Below are 23687 nucleotides of genomic sequence, written 5' to 3'. Positions count from 1 at the left end.
ACCCAGGTGCCCAGGGGTCCCCAAATCCCGCCCCCCCGAGGGGACCCGGGTGGTCGGGGGTTCCCAAGTCACCCCCCCAGAGGGGAGCCAGGCATTCAGGTGAGCCCCACCCCCCCCAAAGAAGGGGACCCAGGCATCCGGGGGTCCCAGAGACCCCCCCCAAAAGGAGACCCCGGCGTCCAGGTGACCCCCACACACCCCCAAAAAGGGGACCGAGGCATCTGGGAGACCCCAAGAACCCCCCCAAAAGGGGACCCAGGTGGCTAGGGGTCCCCGAGACCCCCCCAGAAGGGACTCAGGTGTTCCGGAGCCCTGAGACCCCCCCCAAAAGGGGACTCAAGTGCGTGGGTGACCCCCCCCCCCCCTTCAAAAAGGGGACCGAGGTGTCCAGGGGTCCCCACCCCCACGCCCCCAAAAGGGACCCCAGACGTCCGGGAGCCCCGAGACCCCCCCCCAAAAGGGGACCCGAGACGTCTGGGAGCCCCGAGACCCCCCCCAAAAGGGACCCCAGACGTCCGGGAGCCCCGAGACCCCCCCCAAAAGGGGATCCGAGACGTCCGGGAGCCCCGAGACCCCCCCCAAAAGGGGATCCGAGACGTCCGGGAGCCCCGAGACCCCCCCCAAAAGGGACCCCAGACGTCCGGGAGCCCCGAGACCCCCCCCAAAAGGGACCCCGGCCGGGCTCACCGCAGCCGTAAGCCTTATTGGCCTCCATGGTGCGGGCGGCGGCCTTGGCGGCCTCGGAGCCAATCAGGTGCCGGTATTTGTCCTTGTAATCATTGGGGGGGCCGGGAGGGGCGGGGCCACGCTGAAGCTCCTCCTCCTCCTGCTGGGCTGCCAGCTCCTGGGGGGCGGGGTGTCAGTGGGAAGCCACGCCCACGAACCCACAAGCCACGCCCTCCCCATAAGGCACACCCCCTTGGCAATGAGTCCCGCCCACTCCTCCCCACTACATGGCTGTAGTGCTGCCACACCTGCTCAAGCCCCACCCCCAGGGCCACACCCACCCCCAGGGCCACACCCACCCCCAGGGCCACACCCGCTCAAGCCCCAACCCCACCCCCAGGGCCACACCCACTCAAGCCCCACCCCCCAGACCCCACCCCCAGTTACCAGCTCCCCCCATGCGCCCCACCCCCATGGCCCCACCCTAGCCAGCCCCACCCCACCCACGCCCCGCCCGCCAGCCCCGCCCCATGGAGGCGGCGGCGCTCCCCCGCCCGGGCGGGGTCCCACTCCTCCCCCCGCCGGTACGCCTCCAGCTCCTCGTCCGAGGGCGCGAATTCCTGCGCAGGCGTCAGCCCCGGGCCAGCCGCCCCTCCCCCACCGCGCACAGGCAGCCCCTCCCCCACACCCCCCCGGGGTCCCCCACCCCCACCCCTGGGATCCTCCCTCGGGGTCCTGCCCATCCCCCCGTCACCCGGAGTCCCCTCCCCCTCTCCTCTGGGGTCACCTCCCTCGTGTCCCCTCCCCCTAGTTCCCCTCCCCCCCACCCCCCCCCTCGCTTCCACCCCCTGCCCCCCCGCTTTCCCTCCCCCCCATCCCCACACGTCCCCTCCCCCATCCCCCCGTGTCCCCTGGGGTCCCCCCCCTCCCCCCCCCCGGGGTCCCCCCGCCCCTCCCCCACCTTTTTGAAGACCATGACGTAACGACTGTCCTCGTCGTCCCCGAAGGAGAACGACGTCAGTCCGGCCACCTCCGCCACGTCGTGCCTGGCGGGGGGGGGTCAGCGGTGGGGGGGACACACACCCCCCCCATCGTCCCCCCCAGTGCCCCCAGTGTCCCCCCCCAGTGCCCCCAGTGTCCCCCCCCAATATCCCCCCTTGCCCCCATCATCCACCCACGCTCTGCGCGTCCCCCCCCCCCCCCAGTGTGTCCCCTCAACGTCCCCAACACCCCACCAGTGCCCCCAGCATCCTCCCCCCGTGTCCGTCCCCCCCCCCCCCCGGGCCCCCCCAGTATCGCCCCCTCAGTGCTATTGTCCCCACCATGGTGCCCCCATATTTCCCCCAGTGTCCCCCCATATTGTCCCCAGCCCCCCCCGTGTCCCCAGAGAACCCCATGATCCCAGCCCCACCCCCCCATATCCCCACTCCCCCCAGCCCCCATCATGCACCCCCCCGGTCCCCAAGCTCCCCCCCCATGTCCCCAGCCCCCCCCGTGTCCCCAGAGAACCCCACGTCCCCAGCCCCACCCCCCCAGCCCCCCCCATATCTCCAAACCCCCCCAATGTCCCCACGCCCCCACCATGCCCCCACCCCCCCATATTCTCCCCAGCCCCCCCCGTGTCCCCAGGCCCCCCCGTGCCCACAACCCCCCCATATCTCCAAGCCCCTCCCATGTCCCCACTCCCCCCCCACCTCATGCCCCCCCCAGCCCCCCCAGCCCCCCCCAGCCCCCCCCATGTGTCCCCCCCCCCCTCACAAGATGCTCCTTTCGATCTTGCTCATGGGCTGGAAGCGCCGCCGCGGCTCCCCCGTGGCCTGGATGAACTGGGACACCTCCTGCTCCATCTGGGGGGGGGGGGCGTCACTGGGGGGGCCCGGGGGGACCCCCAGGGGTTTGGGGGGGACCCTCCCCCCCCACTCACCCTCTTGCGGAACTCGACCTTCTGGCGCTTCTCCTGCTCCTGCAGCTTCTTCACCCGGGCGGCTTGTTCTGGGGGGGGGGGGGGCGGGGGGTCAGGGCGGGGGGTCCCCGCTTTCCCCTCCCCCCCGCAGCGGGGGGGGGGGGGAGGGGGAAGGGATGCAAGGGGGTGGAGCCAGCCGGGTGTCCCTCAAACGGCCAGGGGCGTGGCCAAGGGCCTGGGGGCGTGGCCATCAGCCCAGCATGGCTGTTGCTGATGGGGAGGGGGCGGAGCCAGCTGGGTGTCCCTCAGATGGGTGGGGCGTGGCCTTGTGGATGGGGGCGGGGCCATGGGGCAGGGTGGGGCCAGCAGCATCACTGTGTGTCTATCAAGGGAGCTGGGGGCGTGACCTGTAAGACCCTCTCAGACTGGCAGTCATTTGGGCTGGGGGCGTGGCCATATCGGTGGTGGGCGCGGCCATAAAGGGGGCGTGACCAGCAGTACTGCGCCACCTATCAAGGGCCGGTCTGGGGGCGTGGCCAGCTACATGTGGGCGTGGGCAGTAAGCCCCCCGGTGTCAGTCATGGGGGCGGGGGGGGGGGTGGCTGTGTACACGAGGGCGTGGCCAGCAGCACTCACGGGTGCCTACTGGGGGTGTGGCCATCAGCCTAGGGGCGTGGCCAGCAGACCCCAGCTCGCCTATTAAAGTGAATTGGGGGCGTGGCCATGGGGCTGGGGGCGGAGCCAGCAGAACCCCAGCTTGTCTATGAAAGCGATCCGGGGGCGTGGCCAAGGGGCTGGGGCGGAGCCGGCGCATACCGCGGTGGGCGTGGCTACACCCTCGGGGCGTGGCCAAGCGTGAAGGGTGGGGAGGGCGAGAGGCCGGACGCGCCGCCGCCCCCCCCCGCTCCCCCCGTTACTCCCCGCCCCCCCCCCCCCCGGTGCCCCCCCCCCCCCTCCGGTGCCCCCCCAGACCCTCCCCGGCGCCCCCCGGCCCGCTGACCCCTGGCCCGGCGCCGCGCCTCGCCGTCGGCGGCCGCGGGCGGCCTCTCCATGGAGCTGAGGATGGAGCCCAGCAGGTCCAGCTCCGCCATCTTGGACGGGAGCCGCCCGGCGCCACGCCACGCCCACCGCGCCTGTGCGTCACGGCGCCGGGGCGGAAGGGGCGGGGTCAGGGCCGGGGGGCGGGGCCTGCCCTTAAAAGGGCGCGCGGTTCGCTTATGGGTGTCCCCGATCCTTAAAGGGGCACCGCCTTAAAGGGGCCGCGCCGCCCCCCCACGCGTGTTTCCCCCCCCCTCCGCGTGGTCCCCCCCCCCCCGCGTGTCCCCCTCCCCCCTCCAGCCACACACACGCACTGATGGTTTTTTTGTTTTAATTCCCGCTTTCTCGCTTTTTAATGGAACTTTGTACAAAGAGCCCACGCAGGGCGGGGGGGGGCATGCGGGGGGGCGTAGAGGAGCGTGGGGGGAGGGGCGGGGGGTGGCTCAGCCCCCTCTCCCCCCCTTCCCCCGAGCCCCCCTTCCCCCCGGGGGGGACCCAGGCACCCGGGTGACCAGACACAGCGAGATAAGGCGAAGCCTGCAGGGGGGTGGGGGGTCCCCCGTGGGGCGTGGGGAGCCCCCGGGGGGTGGGAGGGGGAGGGGAGCCCCCCCGGACGCCTGGGTCCCCCGTGGGGGGTGGGGGAGGGGTGGGGGAGGGGCGGGGGGTGTCACGAGGCCAGGCCCCGCTTCTGTAAACTGTCCACCTCCTTGCTCTGCTTCAGCTCCTCCATCCTGGGGGGGGGGGGCGACAGGAGTGGGGGGGGGGTCAGGCTCCGTGGGGACCCCCCGCACGGGCAGCCCCCACCCACTGTCACCCATCCGACCCGCCACATCCCCCCGCCCCCCCGTGACCCCCCCACTCGTGCCCCCACCGGTGGCGGCAGCGCCGCAGGAACCGCATGATCCTCCGGGCCGCCTGGTCCTGCCGCAGGGTCAGGAAGGTGCCGCTGGGGGGGGGGAGGGGAGGGTGAGGACCCCCGCGGGGGGTGGGGGGGACACACACCCCCCCACCCCCACCCTGTCCCCACGCACCCCCGTGTGTGTCGTGTGTCCCCCCCAAGTGGCTGCTGTTCCTGTCCCCGAGCCCCCCCGGCACCCAGTGTCACCCCGTGCCCAAGGACCCCGGTGGCACCGGAGCCCCCACCCCCGGCACCCCTCGCCGCTGGGGTCCCCTGGCCCCGGGGTGCCCCCCCACGCGCCCCTGGCCCAGCACCCCTGGCCCCCAGCGCCCCTCTCCCCCCTCTCCCCACTCCCCCGGGTCCCCTCTCCCCCCACTCCCCCGGGTACCCACTCCCCCGGGTCCCCTCTCCCCCAGCACCCCTCTCCCCCCCTCTCCCCACTCCCCCGGGTCCCCCCCCCCCTCCCCCCCGGTGCCCCCCCGGCGCCCCCCGCACCCACCGGCGGCGCGCGGGCGGGGCGGCGGCGGGCCCGGCGGCGGGGCGCGGCGGCGGCTGCAGGCGCCGGTGCTCGCGGAGGCTGCGGAAGCGCTGCTGGATGAGGAGCGCCGCGCGCCGCCGCCGCTGGAAGCGCTTCTGCTCCGCGTAGCTGCGGAACTTGCTCTGGATGAGGATGGCGGCGCGCGTCATCCGCTGGTAGAGCGCGAACTGCGGGGGGGGGCGCCTCAGCACGCGGCGCCCCGGGGGGGGACCCCGACCCGGGCACCCGGCACCCCTGGGGGGGACCCCCGACCCGGGCACCCGGCACCCCTGGGGGGGACCCCCACCCGGGCACCCGGCGCCCCTGGGGGGGGACCCCGACCCGGGCACCCGGCACCCCTGGGGGGGGACCCCCGACCCGGGCACCCAACACCCCTGGGTAGGGACCCCCAATCCGGGCACTCAGCACCCCTGGGTGGGGACCCCCAATCTGGGCACACAGGGGTGGGGGCTCAGGACCCCCGGGTGGCGTCTCGGCACCCCTTGGAGGGACCCCAAAGGATACCCCTAATGGGGACCCCCAATCTGGGCACCCAACACCCCTGGGTGGGGACCCCCAATCCGGGCACTCAGCACCCCTGGGTGGGGGCACCCAGGGGTGGGAGCTCAGGACCCCTGGGTGGCGTCTCAGCACCCCTTGGAGGGACCCCAAAGGATACCCCTAATGGGGACCCCCAATCTGGGCACCCAACACCCCTGGGTGGGGACCCCCATATCCGGGCACCCAGAGGTGGGGGCTCGGGACCCCTGGATGGCAACTCAGCACCCCTTGGAGGGGACCCCCATGACAGCCCTAATGGGGACCCCCCCAATTTGGGGAGCCAGCGCCCCTGGGTGGGGACCCCCGTGTCTGGCCACCCAACACGCCTGATGGGGACCCCCAATCTGGGCACCCAAAGAGGACCCCGACACCCAGGACCCACAACAGGCACCCCAAAATCCAAGCCCCCTAGTGGGGACCCCAACATCTGGGTGCCCTATGGGGACCCCCAAGTCTGGGCACCCAGCCCCCCTGGGTGGGGACCCCAAATCTGGGCACCCAAAGGAGACACCAGCACCCAGGACCCCCCACAGGCACCCCAAAAATCCAAGCCCCCGTAGTGGGGACCCCCAAGTCTGGGCACCAGCACCCCTGGGTGGGGACCCCAGCATCCGGGTGCCCTACACGTCCCCAGGTGCCCAGACACCCCTCCCCCAGGACCCCCAGTATGTGGGTGCCCCCACCCCAACCGCCCCCCCCGGGGCAGGGGGGGACCCCGAGGTGTCCGGGCACCCCGTTACCTTCAGAGCAATCCAGGTGAGCTTGGGGGAGGGGGGCAGAGAGAGAAAGGGTTAACTGGGGGGGGCCCGGGTGGGTTTGGGGGGACCCGGGGGGGGGGGGGGCTTGGGGGGACCCAGTGGGTGCGGGGGGAGGCTGGAGGGGGGTTTTGGGGTCCCCCCGCACCCCGTTACCTGCTTATACTTGCGGTAGCAGCGCTGGATGACGGCGGCCGCCAGCTCCTGCTGCTCCTTCAGCCGCCGACCCTGGGGTGTGGGGGGGGGGGGGGGTGTGTCATTCCCAATTTGGGGGGGTCACCCCCCGTTTCGGGGTGCCGGGGGGGGTCCCCGCGGGGCGGGGGGGTTACCCGGTACTTGCGGAAGGCGCCCTGGACGAGGCGGGCGGCCTCGTAGAGCTCGTGCTGCTCCTGGTCGGAGAGGGTGAGGAGGGCGACGGCGCCCTCCCCCCGCGCCCCCCCCGAGGCGTTGAGGAACTCGGCCCAGCCGGCCGCCGAAGGCGGGGGGGGCGGCGGCGGCGGCTTTTCGGGGACCCCCGGCGAACCCCGACACGGCGCCTCCGCTCTGGGGGCGGGGACAGAGAGAGAGAGGGGTGTCGGGGTGGGGGGTGGCACCCCTGCGGGGGATAGCGGGGTGTCACGGCCCGCCTGGCACCCCCCACCCCCCCCCTTGGGGGTAATGGGGTGTCACTGGATGTGGAGACCCCCCCACGGGGATACTGGGGTGTTACAGACACAGAGAACCCTCCCCATGGGGATATTGGGGTGTCACAGGACACAGATGACCCCCCCCATGGGGATACTGGGGTGCCGCTGGACTTGGGGACCCCCCTTTAGGGATCTTGGGGCACCACTGGACTTGGGGACCCCCCCATGGGGATATCGGGGTGCCCCCAGGACACAGATGACCCCCCATGGGGATACTGGGGTGCCCCAGGCCATGGGGACCCCCCCAGGGGGATATCGGGGTCCCCCCCGAAGCCGGGGGTACCTGGGGGGGGGCGCGGGGGGGCGGTCGACGCTCTCCAGGTAGGTGGCCAGCCAGGCCATGGCCGCGCCCAGCCCCGCTGACGTCGCCGCTGACGTCACGGCTGCCCCCGCTGACGTCATCGCTGACGTCGCCGCTCTCCCGGGGGGCCCCCCCGGCGCCTCCTGTTTGATGCGCTCGGGCGTGGCCTCGATGATCTGCCGGGCCAGCGTCACCACGTCCGCCTGGGGGGGCACAGCACGACAACGGGGGGGCCCCCAAAAAACTGGGGGTCCCCAACCTCAAGGGGGTCCCCCTTGGGGGGGGGCGCTCAGCCCTGGGGGTGTCCCCTAACCCTGGGGGGTCCCCAATACTTGAGGGACCCCCAACCCTTGAGGGTCCAACTCTGAGGGGGGCCTCACTTTGGGGGACCCCCCGACTTTGAGAGGTCTCCAACCCTTGAGGGTGTCCCCCCCATGGGGGTCCCCAGCCGTGGGGGGGGGTGCCCCAACTTTGAGGGTCCCCTAACCCTGGGGGTCCCCAGCCATTAAGGGTCCCCCCAGTCCAGTGAGGGGGTCCCCAACCCCGGGGGTTCCCAACCCTGGGGGTCCCAAACCCTCGAGGGTCCCCAACTCTGGGGAGAGTCCCCAACCCCATGAGTGTCCCCATCACCGGGGGTCCCCCCAACCCCGGGGGTCCCCTCAAGCCCAGCCCCCCCCCACGGGGCGTCCCCAACCCCCGGGGGTCCCCCGTTACCTGCAGGGCGTCGGTGGGCGGGGTCAGGGCGTCGTCGGCGTCGGGGGGGCTGGGGGGGAGGGGCGGCCCCCAGCCCTCGTCCTCGGGGGGGCCGGGGGGGGCGGGGGGCAGCGGGACGGAGCCGGGACCTTCCGAGAGCCCCGAGGGGGAGGAGGGGCTGCTGGCGGTGCTCAGCCCTGGGGGGATATTGGGGGGGGGACACGGGGGGACACACGGGGGGGTGTCAGTCCCGGGGGGGGGAACACGGGGGGTGAGGATGCGCTGGGGGAGGGGACGCCTTGGGGACACGGGGGGACACCTGGGGACAGGCTGGAGGGGAGCAGTGACACCGGGGGGGTGGGGGTGGGGAGGGTCTGGGGGGGCCGTGGGGACGCAGTGACGGTGACCACCCAGGGGGGATGGTGACTGCAGTGGGGTGCCGGTGCCCGGGAGGGGACGCGGTGCCGGTGCCCGGTGCCCGTGACCTCCCCGCGGCGCCGGTGCCCGTGACCTCCCCGCGGCGCCCGGTGCCCGTGACCTCCCCGCGGTGCCGGTGCCCGTGACCTCCCCGCGGTGCCGGTGCCCGTGACCTCCCTGCGGTGCCGGTGCCCGTGACCTCCCCGCGGTGCCCGGTGCCCGTGACCTCCCTGCGGTGCCGGTGCCCGTGACCTCCCCGCGGTGCCGGTGCCCGTGACCTCCCCGCGGCGCCCGGTGCCCGTGACCTCCCCGCGGCGCCCGGTGCCCGTGACCTCCCCGCGGCGCCCGGTGCCCGTGACCTCCCCGCGGTGCCCGGTGCCCGTGACCTCCCCGCGGTGCCCGGTGCCCGTGACCTCCCCGCGGTGCCGGTGCCCGTGACCTCCCCGCGGTGCCGGTGCCCGTGACCTCCCCGCGGTGCCCGGTGCCCGTGACCTCCCCGCGGCGCCGGTGCCCGTGACCTCCCCGCGGCGCCCGGTGCCCGTGACCTCCCCGCGGTGCCGGTGCCCGTGACCTCCCCGCGGTGCCGGTGCCCGTGACCTCCCTGCGGTGCCGGTGCCCGTGACCTCCCCGCGGTGCCCGGTGCCCGTGACCTCCCTGCGGTGCCGGTGCCCGTGACCTCCCCGCGGTGCCGGTGCCCGTGACCTCCCCGCGGCGCCCGGTGCCCGTGACCTCCCCGCGGCGCCCGGTGCCCGTGACCTCCCCGCGGCGCCCGGTGCCCGTGACCTCCCCGCGGTGCCCGGTGCCCGTGACCTCCCCGCGGTGCCCGGTGCCCGTGACCTCCCCGCGGTGCCGGTGCCCGTGACCTCCCCGCGGTGCCGGTGCCCGTGACCTCCCCGCGGTGCCCGGTGCCCGTGACCTCCCCGCGGTGCCGGTGCCCGTGACCTCCCCGCGGCGCCGGTGCCCGTGACCTCCCCGCGGTGCCGGTGCCCGTGACCTCCCCGCGGTGCCGGTGCCCGTGACCTCCCCGCGGTGCCGGTGCCCGTGACCTCCCCGCGGCGCCGGTGCCCGTGACCTCCCCGCGGTGCCGGTGCCCGTGACCTCCCCGCGGTGCCGGTGCCCGTGACCTCCCCGCGGTGCCCGGTGCCCGTGACCTCCCCGCGGCGCCGGTGCCCGTGACCTCCCCGCGGTGCCGGTGCCCGTGACCTCCCCGCGGCGCCGGTGCCCGTGACCTCCCCGCGGCGCCGGTGCCCGTGACCTCCCCGCGGTGCCCGGTGCCCGTGACCTCCCCGCGGTGCCGGTGCCCGTGACCTCCCCGCGGTGCCCGTGCCCGTGACCTCCCCGCGGTGCCGGTGCCCGTGACCTCCCCGCGGTGCCGGTGCCCGTGACCTCCCCGCGGTGCCCGGTGCCCGTGACCTCCCCGCGGTGCCCGGTGCCCGTGACCTCCCCGCGGTGACGGTGCCCGGGAGGGGATGCGGTGCCCGGTGCCCGTGACCTCCCCGCGGTGCCGGTGCCCGTGACCTCCCCGCGGTGCCGGTGCCCGGGAGGGGATGCGGTGCCCGGTGCCCGTGACCTCCCCGCGGTGCCGGTGCCCGTGACCTCCCCGCGGTGCCGGCGGGCCGGCCGGGAGCGTCGGCGGGGCCGTACCTGTGTCGGGGCTGGCGGAGAGCGGGGAGGGCGGGCGCGGGCCGGCGGGGGGCGGGCGGGGGGAGGCGGGGGCCGGCTGCGGCTGCAGCTCCTCCAGGCGGGTGACGAGGCCCAGGTGGCCGCGGGCGCGGGCCAGGCCCAGCGGGAGCCGCCCCAGGGTGTCGGGGACGGCCAGCGCCCGGCGGTCCCAGCGGCACAGCCGCTCCGCCGCCTCCCGGTGACCCAGGGCGCACGCCCACATCTGGGGACGCCGGGGCACCCCGTCACCACGGCGTCCCCGGGGGTCCCCTTGTCCCCAAAACGCCACCCCGGCACCCCAAGCCCTGCCCGAGCCACCACCCCGTGCCTCGTCCACCCCCCGATCCCGCTGCATCCCCAGCCCTCACCGTGTCCTCACTGTGTCCCCGTTGTCCCCCCCGTGTCCCCACCGTGTCCCCACACCATCCCCGCTGTCCCCGGGGGTCCCCTTGTCCCCAAAATGCCACCCCCGGCACCCCAAGCCCTGCCCAAGCCACCACCCTGTGCCCCCAGTCCCCCATGTCCCCAACCCTGCCATGTCCCCACCGTGTCCCCATTGTCCCCCCATGTCTCCTCCGTGTCCCAACCCCATCCCCGAGGGTCCCCTTGTCCCCAAAACGCCACCCCTGGCACCCCGAGCCCTGCCCGAGCCACCACCCTGTGCCCTGTCCCCCCAGTCCCCCATGTCCCCAACCCTGCTGTGTCCCCCCCATGTTCCCATCGGCCCCCTGTGTCCCCCCCATGTCCCCGTGTCCCCCCCGTGTCCCCTCACCAGGGGGGTGCAGGAGAAATGGTCCACGTTGAGGGGGTCGACCTCCTGCTCCAGCTCCAGGCTGTCGGCAGCCAGCGCCCTGCGGGGACCGGGGGGACACGGCCTGGGGTCACCGCCTTGGGGTGTCACCTCCCCTCGGGGACACGGCCTGGGGGTGTCACCTCCCCTCAGGGACACGGCCTGGGGGTGTCACCTCCCCTCGGGGACACGGCCTGGGGTCACCTCCCCTCAGGGACACGGCCTGGGGGTGTCACCTCCCCTCGGGGACACAGCCTGGGGGTGTCACCTCCCCTCGGGGACGCAGCCTGGGGGTGTCACCTCCCCTCGGGGACACGGCCTGGGGGTGTCACCTCCCCTCGGGGACACGGCCTGGGGTCACCTCCCCTCAGGGACATGGCCTGGGGGTGTCACCGGCCTGGGGTCACCTCCCCTCGGGGACACAGCCTGGGGGTGTCACCTCCCCTCGGGGACACGGCCTGGGGTCACCTCCCCTCGGGGACACAGCCTGGGGGTGTCACCTCCCCTCGGGGACACGGCCTGGGGTCACCTCCCCTCGGGGACACGGCCTGGGGTCACCTCCCCTCTGGGACATGGCCTGGGGGTGTCACCGGCCTGGGGTCACCTCCCCTCGGGGACACAGCCTGGGGGTGTCACCTCCCCTCGGGGACACGGCCTGGGGTCACCTCCCCTCGGGGACACAGCCTGGGGGTGTCACCTCCCCTCGGGGACACGGCCTGGGGTCACCTCCCCTCGGGGACATGGCCTGGGGGTGTCACCTCCCCTCGGGGACACGGCCTGGGATCACCTCCCCTCGGGGACACGGCCTGGGGTCACCTCCCCTCGGGGACACGGCCTGGGGTCACCTCCCCTCAGGGACATGGCCTGGGGTCACCTCCCCTCGGGGACATGGCCTGGGGGTGTCACCTCCCCTCGGGGACACGGCCTGGGATCACCTCCCCTCAGGGACATGGCCTGGGGGTGTCACCTCCCCTCGGGGACACGGCCTGGGGGTGTCACCTCCCCTCAGGGACACGGCCTGGGATCACCTCCCTTCGGGGACATGGCCTGGGGGTGTCACCTCCCCTCGGGGACACGGCCTGGGGTCACCTCCCCTCGGGGACACGGCCTGGGGGTGTCACCTCCCCTCGGGGACACAGCCTGGGGGTGTCACCTCCCCTCGGGGACACGGCCTGGGGGTGTCACCTCCCCTCAGGGACATGGCCTGGGGTCACCTCCCCTCGGGGACATGGCCTGGGGGTGTCACCTCCCCTCAGGGACACGGCCTGGGATCACCTCCCCTCAGGGACATGGCCTGGGGGTGTCACCTCCCCTCGGGGACACGGCCTGGGGGTGTCACCTCCCCTCAGGGACACGGCCTGGGGGTGTCACCTCCCCTCGGGGACACGGCCTGGGGGTGTCACCTCCCCTCGGCGACATAGACTGGGGGTGTCACCTCCCCTCGGGGACAGGTCCCAGGGGGGTCCCATCCTGTCCCCATCTCATCCCTGTCCCCAAGGTATCCTGGAGGTGTCCCCAAGGGTCCCCAAAGTGTCCCCAAGTGTCCCCAGGGGTCCCCGCTCACCGCCAGCGCCGCAGGGCCCCCACCCTGTCCCCAGGGGTCCCCAAGTGTCCCCAGGGGTCCCCGCTCACCGCCAGCACCGCAAGGCCCCCACCCTGTCCCCAGGGGTCCCCAAGTGTCCCCAGGGGTCCCCGCTCACCGCCAGCACCGCAGGGCCCCCACCCTGTCCCCAGGTGTCCCCAAGTGTCCCCAGGGGTCCCCGCTCACCGCCAGCGCCGCAGGGCCCCCACCCTGTCCCCAGGTGTCCCCAAGTGTCCCCAGGGGTCCCCGCTCACCGCCAGCGCCGCAGGGCCCCCACCCTGTCCCCAGGGGTCCCCAGGTGTCCCCAGGGGTCCCCACTCACCGCCAGCGCCGCAGGGCCCCCACCCTGTCCCCAGGGGTCCCCAAGTGTCCCCAGGGGTCCCCGCTCACCGCCAGCGCCGCAGGGCCCCCACCCTGTCCCCAGGGGTCCCCAGGGGTCCCCAGGGGTCCCCGCTCACCGCCAGCGCCGCAGGGCCCCCACCCTGTCCCCAGGTGTCCCCAGGGGTCCCCAGGGGTCCCCGCTCACCGCCAGCACCGCAGGGCCCCCACCCTGTCCCCAGGTGTCCCCAGGTGTCCCCAGGGGTCCCCGCTCACCGCCAGCGCCGCAGGGCCCCCACCCTGTCCCCAGGGGTCCCCAGGTGTCCCCAGGGGTCCCCGCTCACTGCCAGCACCGCAGGGCCCCCACCCTGTCCCCAGGGGTCCCCAAGTGTCCCCAGGGGTCCCCGCTCACCGCCAGCGCCGCAGGGCCCCCACCCTGTCCCCAGGGGTCCCCAGGTGTCCCCAGGGGTCCCCGCTCACCGCCAGCACCGCAAGGCCCCCACCCTGTCCCCAGGGGTCCCCAAGTGTCCCCAGGGGTCCCCGCTCACCGCCAGCACCGCAGGGCCCCCACCCTGTCCCCAGGGGTCCCCAGGGGTCCCCGCTCACCGCCAGCGCCGCAGGGCCCCCACCCTGTCCCCAGGTGTCCCCAGGGGTCCCCGCTCACCGCCAGCGCCGCAGGGCCCCCACCCTGTCCCCAGGTGTCCCCAGGGGTCCCCGCTCACCGCCAGCGCCGCAGGGCCCCCACCCTGTCCCCAGGTGTCCCCAGGGGTCCCCGCTCACCGCCAGCGCCGCAGGGCCCCCACCCTGTCCCCAGGGGTCCCCAGGGGTCCCCAGGGGTCCCCGCTCACCGCCAGCGCCGCAGGGCCCCCACCCTGTCCCCAGGTGTCCCCAGGTGTCCCCAGGGGTCCCCGCTCACCGCCAGCGCCGCAGGGCCTCCACCAGCCCGGCGTAGCCCTGGGCGGCCGCCAGGTGCAGCAGCGTCATCCCGCGGAAGGTGGCCCCGTGGGGCAGCGCCGTCCCCGACGCCGACTTCCCCGACGCCGACGTCCCCGACGATGTCCCCGAGGTCCCCGACGCCGTCCCCGGCCAGCCCGGCCGCGCCATCATGGCCTCGCAGACGGCCACCACCCGCGCCTCGAAGGAGGACGCCGGCCCCTGTCCCCGTGGGGACGTCAGGGGACGCCGGGGGGTGACGGGACGTTGGGGACACTGGGGACACCCAGGGGACATTGGGGACACCCAGGGGACACCGGGGGGTGGCAGGGGACATTGGGGACATTGGGGACACCCAGGGGACACTGGGGGGTTTCAAGGTAAATGGGGGGATGTCAGGGACACAAGGGGACATGGATGACACGGCGGGTCATTGGGGTCACAGAGGGACATGGGGGGACATTGGGGACACCCAGGGGACACCGGGGGGTTTCAAGGGGCACGGGGCGACGTCAGGGACACATGGGAACATGGGTGACACGGCGGGTCATTGGGGTCACAGAGGGACATGGGGGGACATTGGGGACACTGGGGGGCACACGGGGTGGCAGGGGACATTGGGGACACCCAGGGGACACCGGGGGGTTTCAAGGGGCACGGGGCGACGTCAGGGACACATGGGAACATGGGTGACACTGCGGGTCATTGGGGACACGGGAGGCATCGGGGGACACAGGGGGACACAAGGGGACGTTGGGGACACCCAGGGGACACCCCAGAGGGGATGTGGGGGGCCACCCCCCTCCCCCACCACAGGACACTGGGGGGTACCCAGGCGGTGGGGCGGGGCGGGGCCGCCCTCCCCCCCCCCAGGGCACCCACCTGCTCGGGGGGCGTGTCCGGGGGGTTCCCCCGCGGGGGGGGGAGGGCGCCCAGCCGCGTCTCCAGCTGCTCCAGCCGCTCCAGGATGGACAGACGGAACTGGGCCTCTGGGGGGGGCGGGGGGTGAGGGGGGGACCCTGGCAGCCAGGAGAGCGCCCCCCTCCCCCCAGCCAGACACCGGGGTCTCCCCCACCACCATCCGACCCCCCCCGGCCCAGAATGGGGACACCCCACACAAGGGTGGGGACAAGTTTGGGGTTGCCCCCTGCCCCCCAAGGGACCCACTCACCGGCGTGCCACCAATTTTGGGGTGCCCCCTGCCCCCAAAGGGACCCACTCACCCAGGTATCACCAATTTTGGGGTGCCCCCCCATATAAAGGGCACCCAGGTGCTTGGCTGTCACCCCCACATTAGCATGGGGACAATTTTGGGGTGCCCCCTGCCCCCAAGGGACCCAGTAACCAAGGTGCCAAAAATATTGGGGTGCCCCCTGCCCCCAAGGGACCCAGTCACCCGGGTGCCACAAATATTGGGGTGCCCCCCCACCCCAAAGGGACCCAGTCACACAGGTATCATCAGTTTTGGGGTGCCCCCCCATATAAAGGCGACCCAAGTGCCTGGGTATCACCCCCACATTAGCATGGGGACAATTTTGGGGCGCCCCCTGCCCCCAAGGGACCCACTCACCCAGGTGCCACCAATTTTGGGGTGCCCCCACCCCACACAGTGGCCCCTGGCATCGGGGCATCACCCACATGAGGGCAGGCACAATTTTGGGGCGCCCCCCGCCCGAAGAGCCCCAGGCATCCCCCTCCCCAAGAGGCTGGGCCCAATTTCGGGGTGCCCCCCGCAGAGGGGGGGGGTGGGGGTGCGTGGTGCGTTTCGGGGTGCGTGTGGGGGGTTCCCCCGCTCACCGTCAAGCGCCAGCCAGTCCAGCTGCGTTCCGGGGGGGCCCCCCGCCCCCCCCCGCGCCCGGTACTCGAAGGGCGCCGCGGCCGAGAGCAGCCGGGGGGGACAGGCCACGCGCAGGGCGGCCACGCCCGCCTCGTGAGCTGCGTTTTGGGGGGAAAAAGGGATGATAAAGGGGTATCGGGGGGGGCGGGGGGGGCGGGGACCCCCCCAAAATACTCACGGGGGCAGTAGCAGCGCAGGACGCCCGGTTGGACCAGGGCGGCCGGTACCGACACCCGGTCGAAGAGGCAGCTGTAGGCGCCGGCACCCCACGGCCCCGTGATCAGCACCTTCACCCCACCCTTGTGGGGGGGGGGGGGAAATGGGGGCGGGGGGTCACCCATGGGTGCCCCCCACGCGTGGGGTGGCCCCACACGCACGCAAGTGACACGCGGGGTGACCCCGATAGCGGGGGGAGGGGGGCTCACCTCGGGGTACGACCATTCCGGGGAGAAATCGGTGATGGCGACGGGGGGTTCGGCGGCGGGGGGGGAAGGGGGGGTGCGGGGGGTGGCGGGGGGGTCGTGGGGGGCTGGGGGGGGGTCGTGGGGTGGGGGGGGGGATCCCCTGCGGGGTGGGGGGGACCCCGACGTCGCCTGGGAGCAGGTCGGGGAAGGGGAGGGCGAAGGGGGGCTGCGAGGGGGTCACCGCCACCCCCTCCTCACCCTCCTCTTCCTCCTCCTCCTCCTCAACCCCTAATTTTGGGGGTGCCGGGGGGGGCGCCCCGGGGGGGGCTTCGGCCTCGCAGCCGTAGGTTTGCCCCCGGCGGGGGCTGTTGAGGAAACAGTCGGGGTCGAAGGCGGCGGGGGGCGCGCCATGGGGCAGCCCCACAGCGCCATGGGGCAGCGCTGTGGGGCAGGCGCTCTCGGGGGTCACCAGGTGTTGGCTGGGGGTCAGACCCAGGGGGTTTTCGGGACCCCCCGGGGCCGCCCCCCCTAAATTAGTCACTACTAAAAGGGGGAGAGTGGGGGGAAAGGCGGGGGGGGGGCGGGTCGGGGGGGGCCCCCCCCAGGCCGGGGGAGGGCTGGGTGGTGTCGGGGGAGGAGGGGGCGGCTTTGGGGGGCTCGGGGGCCGCCGCCCCCCCCCCGCCCCCCCGCTCCACTTTGGGGGAGATGATGCGGTGTTTGGTGCTGCCGCACTTGTGACCCGGCGTGCCTGGGGGGGCAGGGGGCGCGTTAGGGGGGCCGGGGGGGCTTGGGGGGCGTATAGGGGGGAGCGGGGGGGGGTTGGGGGGGACTGGAAGGGGCTGGGGGGGGGCTTTAGGGGGGAGCAGGGGGGGTTGGGGGGGCTGGGAGGGTCAGGGGGGTCTTTAGGGGGGAGAAGGGGGCATGTTAGTGGGGCCTGGGGGGTCTTGGGGGGTGTATAGGGGGGAGCAGGGGGGGTTGGGAGGGTCGAGGGGAGCTTTAGGGGGGAGCAGGGGGTTTGGGGGGGGCAGGGGGTGTTGGGGGGGCTGGGGGGGACATTAGGGGGGAGCAGGAGGGGGCCGGGGGGGAAGTTAAGGGGAGCAGGGGGTTTTGGGGGGGCTGCAGGGGTGTTGGGGGGAGCGGGGGTGTTTGGGGGACACCTGTGAGGGGCCCAGGGGGGTTTTGGGGGTCCCCAGGGGATTTGGGGGGGCTGTTGGGGTGGGATGGGGGGTTCCAGGGTGGGGAGGATGGGGGTCCCTTGGGGATCTGGGGGGCTGTTGGGGGGGACGAGGGTGCCTGGGGGGGGGGAAGGTGGGGGTCCCCAAGGGAGGAGGATGGGGGGCCCTGGGGGATTTGGGGAGCTCTTGGGGGGGGGGTGCTGGGGGGGAGGATGGGGTCCAGTGGGTCACAGGAGGTTTTGGGGTTCCCTGGGTGGGTGGGGGTCCCAAGGGGGGTTTGGGGTATCCCAGGTGGGGTTGTGGGGTGTCACAGGGGGGTCCCAAGGGGTTTTGGGGTTCCCAGGGAGGTTTGGGAGGTCCCAGGGGAGGCCTCATGGGGTTTGGGGTGCCCTGGGGGGCTTTGGGGTGCTCTGGGGCAGGTTCAGGGTGTCCCATGAGGTCCCAAGGGGGTTTAGGGGGTCCCAGGGGAGGTTGGGAGGTCCCAGGGGGGTCCCATGGGCTTCGGGGTGCCCCAAGGGGTTTTGGGGTGTCCCAAGGGGTCCCAAGGGGGTTTAGGGGGTCCCAGGGGGAGTTAGGAGGTCCCAGAGGGGTCCCAGGGGGTTCAGGGTGCCCCAAGGGGTTTTGGGGTGTCCCACGAGGTCCCAAGGGCGTTTAGGGGGTCCTGGGGGTTCCCATGGGGTTTGGGGTGCCCCAAGGGGTTTTGGGGTGCGCTTGGGGGGGTGTCCCAAGGGGTCCAAAGGGGGTTTGGGGGTCCCGGGGGGGGTTTGGGAGGTCCCGAGGGTGTCCCATGGGGTTCGGGGTACAGTTGGGGGGTGTCCCAAGGGGTTTTGGGGTTCGGGGTACAGTTGCGGGGGTGTCCCAAGGGGTTTTGGGGTGTCCCACAGTGTCCCAAGGGCGTTTAGGGGGTCCCAGCGAGTCCCAAGGGGGTTTAGGGGTTCCCAGGGGGGTTGGGAGGTCCCAGGGGGTTCCCACGGGGTTTGGGGCACCCCGTGGGGTTTCGGGGTGCCCCGGGTAGGTTTTGGGGTGCCCCATCTCACCCAGCCCCCCGGCGCAGAGGCAGGCGTGGGTGCGGGGGGGCGGCCGCGCTTGGTGACTCTCCAGGACGTGCTGCACCAGCTGCTCCAGCGAGAGCCCGCCCGGGGTCCCCCCCCCGTTCCCGCACCCCCACTTCAGCCCGTGAACTGGGGGGGGGGACGACGGGGGGGGGCAAAATAAGTGAAAAAAGGGGGGGTTTTGGGGTGTCCATGTCATCCCGACCCCCTCCCCAGTAAGTAAAGCAGGCGTACACATGGGGCGGAGCTGGGCGACGAGCTCCTCCTGCGACCACTTGAGCCACTCGCGGGGGTCGGCGGCGGCGGCGCAAAGCGGGGGGCCCCCGGCGCAAAGCGGGGGGCCGCAGGGGCGGCCGCACTCCTCCGCCGCCGGCACGTTCAGGTAATGCACCAGGACGATGTCGGGGTTCTGGGATTTTGAGGGAGGGGCAAAAGAGCTGGGGCTGGGGAGGGGGGGTTTATGGGGGGGTTGGGGACCCCCCACCCCTCCCCCGGGGTGGTTTTTGGGGGGTCCCCGCTGCCCCCCCCGTACCTGCAGCAGCCAGTAGCAGCGGCGGTGGAAGGTGGGGACGATGGAGGAGTGGACGTAGCAGCCGTAGAGGCACTGCGGGGAGAGGCGGGCTGGGGGGGGGAGGCCTGACACCCCCAAAACATAAAGTGGGGGGCTCCCCCCCAAACCCCCGACACCCCCTAACCATCCCCCGGGGGTCCTGATACCCCCAAACCCTGCTGTGGGGGCTCCTCGTGCCCCCAACCCCCCCCGCCAAGGGTCCTCGCATCCCTGAACTACCAACCGGGGGGTCCTTGCGCCCTCATCTGTGTGATTCGGGGGGCTGACACCCCCAAATTGCTCCCTGGGGGATCCCCAGCACCCCAAAATCGCCCCCTGGGGGATCCCCAGGAGCCTCAAACCACCCCCTGGGGATCCTGATACCCCCAAAGCACCCTTTAGGGGTCCCCAGCAACCCCAGACTCCGCCTTGGGGGTCATCATAACCCTAAACCACCCCTTGGGGGTCCTGAACACCCCCAGACCTCCACCATTGGGGGTCCTGACACCCCCAAATCGCACCCTGGGGGGTCCCCAGCACCCCCAGACTCACCCTGGGTGGTCCCCAGGAGCCTCATACCACCCCCTGGGAGTCCTGATACACCCAGAGCACCCTTTAGGGGTCCCCAGCACCCCCAAACTACTACCCAGAGTGTCCCTAGCGCCCCATGACACACAATTGGGGGTCTCTCACACCCCTAAACTAGTCCCTGGGGGTCTCTGATACCCCCAAATGCACAACTAGGGGTCCCCAATACCCCCAGACCAGCCCCTGGGAGTCCCAGACTCCCCCTAAACGTGCAAATAGGAGTCCATGACACCCCCAAACCAGCGTCTGGGGGTCCCAGACACCCCCAAACGTGCAACTGGGGGTCCTGACACCCCCAAAACACCCCCTGGGGTTCCCCAGCACCCCTGAATCATCCCCTGAGGGTCCTCAGCACCCCCAACCGCCCCCCTTGGGCACCCTCACCCCCAGCCAGGCCTCCCCATCGCCCCTTCCCCATGCCAGGACCGGGGGTGGGGCTGGATTTGGGTGGCTCAGGGGATTTTGGGGGGGCCCCCCGCTGCCTCCTACCTCCACCCCCTGCACCTTCAGCTTCATGTGGTCCTCGCGGGTGGTCTTGCCGTCCTTGCGCTTCTTCCAGCAGTAACCGTCCTTGCGGTATTTCACCTTCTTCCGGTTGTAGAGGATGACGGAGCCGTTCTGTGGCCTGGAAAAGGGGGTGAGGGGGGGCACCCCGCGGCCTGGCACCCCCCCACGGCACCCCACGGCCGCCCCACCTGGTCTTGGGGGAGCAGGAGAGCCACTCGTCATGTTTCTCGAAGGTGATCAGGTAGGAGGCGATCTCCTGGGTGGGGGGGAAGGGGTGAGGTGGCCCCCCCGGGTCACCCTGTCACCCCCCCGGGTCACCTTGTCAACCCCCGAGGCAACCCCATGTCACCCTGTCACCCCATGTCACCTCATCACTCCCCATGTCACCCTCCCATGTCACCCCCTGTCACCTTGTCCCTCCCCTACCACCCCCATGTCACCCTGTCACCCTCCCGTGTCACCCTGTCACTCCCCATGTCACCCATGTCACCCTGGTGTCACCCTGCCACCCCCCTCTGTCACCCTGTCAACCCCACCACATCACTTTGTCAACCACCCATGTCACCCTCCCGTGGCACCTTAACCCCCCCGTGACACCCTTATGTCACCCTGTCACCCCCATCTCACCTCATCACCTCCATGTCACTCTGTCAATCCCCATGTCACCTTGTCACTCCCCCGTGTCACCCTGTCACCCCTGTGTTACTCTGCCACACCTCCATGTCACCCTGTCACGCCTCCACATCACCTGTGTCACCCTCTCACCCCTCATTGTCACCCCACGTCACACAGTCACCCCTCCATGTCACCCTCTCACCCCTCCATGTCCCCCCGTGTCACACAGTCACCCCTCCATGTCACCCTGCCACCCTGTGTCACCCGTGTCACCTCGTCACCCCCGTGTCACCCTCCCAACCCTCCGTGTCACGTTGTGCTTGTGTCCCCCCCCCCCCACTGCCACACCACCCTCACCATCCCCGACCCCCCGTTGTCACCCCACGGCCTGTCCCCCTCCGCGTCCCCCCACGTCCCTCCGTCCCCCCACGTCCCTCCGCGTCCCCCCACGTCCCCCCACCTCGTTGGTGTTCCAGCGCAGCTGCTCCTTGGGCAGGACGGGGCATTTGGGCAGACACTCCACCAGCTTCCGGGGCAGGAAAACCTTCAGGTGGCTCCTGTCTGCGGGGGAGGGATGAGTGTCCCCCCGTGTCCCCCCTGCGCCCCCCCCGTGTGCCCACCCCCCCCCAGTGTCGCCCCCCCTTACCAGAGACCTCGGTGGGCTCCTTGCCGCTCATCGCGGGGCGCGTGGGGGGGGCTCAGAGCTCCCCTCGGGGCGCGGGGGAAGGGCTCGCACCTGGGGGGTGGCGCCTGGGTCACCCCCTCCGTGTGTGTCCCCCGAGCGGGGGATGGGGGGAACAGCACTGGGGGGGCACTGGGGGGGCGTCCCTTGCGGATCCTGCCACAGCTGCCCCACAGCTCGGGCCTGGCAACGCACAGCACCACAGCACCACCTGCGGCACCCTGCCCCACGGCACCCCATGGCACCCCACAGCCCTGCCCCAAGGCACCCCATGACACCCTGCATCCCTGCCCCAAGGCACCCCATGGCACCCCACAGCCCTGCCCACGGCACCCCATAGCCCTGCCCCAAGGCACCCCATGACACCCTGCATCCCTGCCCCACGGCACCCCATGGCACCCCACAGCCCTGCCCACGGCACCCCATAGCCCTGCCCCAAGGCACCCCATGACACCCTGCATCCCTGCCCCAAGGCACCCCATGGCACCCCACAGCCCTGCCCCATGGCACCCCACAGCACCCCACAGCCCTGCCCCACGGCACCCCATGGCACCCCACAGCCCTGCCCCACGGCACCCCATGGCACCCTGCATCCCTGCCCCACGGTACCCCATGGCACCCCACAGCCCTGTCCCACATCTCAAGACTCTCACCCTATGGCACCTCACATCCCCACCCCATGGCCCCCCTACATTCTCACCCCATGGCCCCCCCTCATCCCTTCCTCACACACCTAAGACACCCATCTTGTGACAGCCCCCAGCCCCACCCTATGGCACCCCACAACCACAAGACTCCCAGCCCACCGCACCCCACATCCCCACTCCATAACCCCCACAACCCCACCCTATGATGCCCCACAGCCCTGCTCCATGACCCCCCACCTCCCTGCCCCACGGCACCCCACATTCCCACCCTGTGACCCCCGACATTCTCACTCTGTGGCGCCCACAGCCCCACCCCATCCCTGCCCCACACCCCCACATCATGCCCCTCCACATCCCTGCCCCACGGCACCCCACATCCCCGCCCCACGGCACCCCACATCCCTGCCCCGTGTCCCCCCACACCCCACCCCATCCCCGCCCCACGGCACCCCACACCCCGCCCCACGCAGCCCACACCCCCGCCCTATGCCCCACCCCATCCCCGCCCCACAGCAGCCGACACCCCGCCCCACGGCACCCCATATCCCCACCCCACGGCAGCCCACACCCCTGCCCCATGTCCCCCCACATCCCCGTCCCACGGCACCCCATGTTCACACCCTATGGCACCCCACGGCACCCCGTCCCATGGCCCCCCACACCCCGCCCCACGGCAGCCCATGTTCTCACCCTATGGCACCCCACATCCCCGCCCCACGGCAGCCCACACCCCCGCCGCTGCCCCCCCACATCCCCGCCCCACGGCACCCCACACCCCGCCCCACCTGCCGGCAATAGGAGGCCGCCCCCCCCGCCGCTGCCGCCGCCCTCGCCGCCGCCCCCGCCCCCGCCGCCGGCCGCCATCTTCCCGCCCCGCCGGGGACGGCGCTGACAGCGCCGCCGGCGCGTGACCTCAGCGCGCACGGGGGCGGGGCCGCGCCGCCGGCCAGGGGCGGGGACAGGGCGGGGTGGGCGGGGACAGGGCGGGGTGGGCGGGGGGAGAGGACCGGGTGAGGGGGCCCTGGGGACAGGGTGGGCGGGGCCCAGGTGACGGGTGGGCGGGACCGTGGGATGGCGGGGCGGGGCCATGGCACGGGGTGGGCGGGGACTCGGGTCGGGGTGGGCGGGGCCATCCGGGGCCGGCCCTCGCCCGGCTGTAGGCACGGGGGAGCTATAGGGCTCCATAGGAGGCGGTTATAGGGCTCTGGTGGGAGAGCTATAGGGCGCTATAGAAGGCGGTTATGGGGTTCCGATGAGCAAGTTATAGGGTTCTATAGGAGATGGTTGTGGGGCCTATTGGAGGCGACTACAGGATGCTATAGAACATTGTTGGGCACCATAGAAAGTGGCTGTGGGGCGCTATATAGGTTCACTATAGGGCCCGTATGAGGTAGCTGTAAATCCCTATAGGAGGTGGTGATGGGGCACTATGGAGGGGGGGGCTATGGGGCCTGTTTGAGGTCACTATATAGGAGCACTATAGGGCCCAGAACAGGGGGCTACGGGCAGTATAGGGGGTGGCTGTAGGGCACTATGGGGGGGGCTATGGGGCAACGAGGGGCAGCTCGCTCATTAGGGGTGCAGTTTGTCGCTTAAGGACCCCGTGGTCTGGGGGTGTCAGTGGGGGGGGTTGACATTTTGGGGTGATTTGGGGCTGGTTTGGGTCCGTACCTGGCGAAGGGGCCGAAGGCTCGTCTCCCTGTTGTGGGGCATCTGGGGGCTGCTGGGAGGGGAATGGGGGGAAATGGGAGAGAAAGAGGGAAAAGTGTGAGAGAAAATGTGATAAAAATGGGGGGAAAGACGTGAAAGAGTGAGGAGAAAATGTGGGAAAGGAGGGAAAGGGGAAAAGGAGGGAAAATTGTGAAGGAAAATGGGGGAAAAAGAGGGAAAAGTTGTGAGGGGAAAAGGAG

General features: G+C 72.4%; 2 protein-coding genes across 2 annotated transcripts in view; both read right to left on the bottom strand.

Annotated features, from left to right (window-relative positions):
• The window catches only part of SPAG7 (sperm associated antigen 7), a 4213-nt gene extending 497 nt beyond the window's left edge, over positions 1–3716 (bottom strand). Inside the window, exons 1-6 of the mRNA XM_064437607.1 lie at positions 3570–3716; positions 2591–2658; positions 2425–2513; positions 1628–1712; positions 1170–1286; positions 688–844 (exon numbers count right to left, since the gene is read on the bottom strand). Coding sequence (XP_064293677.1) covers positions 688–844; positions 1170–1286; positions 1628–1712; positions 2425–2513; positions 2591–2658; positions 3570–3660 — 607 coding nt within the window. The 5' untranslated portion in view covers positions 3661–3716. The remainder of the gene's footprint in view (positions 1–687; positions 845–1169; positions 1287–1627; positions 1713–2424; positions 2514–2590; positions 2659–3569) is intronic.
• A 211-nt stretch (positions 3717–3927) lies between these two features.
• Positions 3928–22712, bottom strand: LOC135310345 (calmodulin-binding transcription activator 1-like). Its single transcript, XM_064437598.1, is given in 25 exon segments — positions 3928–4338; positions 4479–4553; positions 5005–5210; positions 6324–6344; positions 6495–6566; positions 6668–6881; positions 7308–7528; positions 8040–8215; positions 10080–10320; positions 10870–10948; positions 13704–13942; positions 14603–14709; positions 15518–15655; positions 15736–15856; positions 15983–16075; positions 16119–16539; positions 16541–16709; positions 18174–18317; positions 18423–18597; positions 18721–18792; positions 19816–19951; positions 20022–20089; positions 20909–21009; positions 21095–21184; positions 22563–22712. Coding segments are annotated over 24 exon segments (3384 nt in total). The 5' UTR covers positions 21126–21184; positions 22563–22712; the 3' UTR covers positions 3928–4274.
• Positions 22713–23687: the final 975 nt, after the last annotated feature.

This window comes from Phalacrocorax carbo, chromosome 34, assembly GCF_963921805.1.
Source record: "Phalacrocorax carbo chromosome 34, bPhaCar2.1, whole genome shotgun sequence".
In the NCBI taxonomy this organism is placed as follows: Eukaryota; Metazoa; Chordata; class Aves; order Suliformes; family Phalacrocoracidae; genus Phalacrocorax; species Phalacrocorax carbo.
The sequence above is the reverse complement of the archived record's forward strand: the minus strand, read 5'-3'. Positions and strand labels throughout refer to the sequence as shown.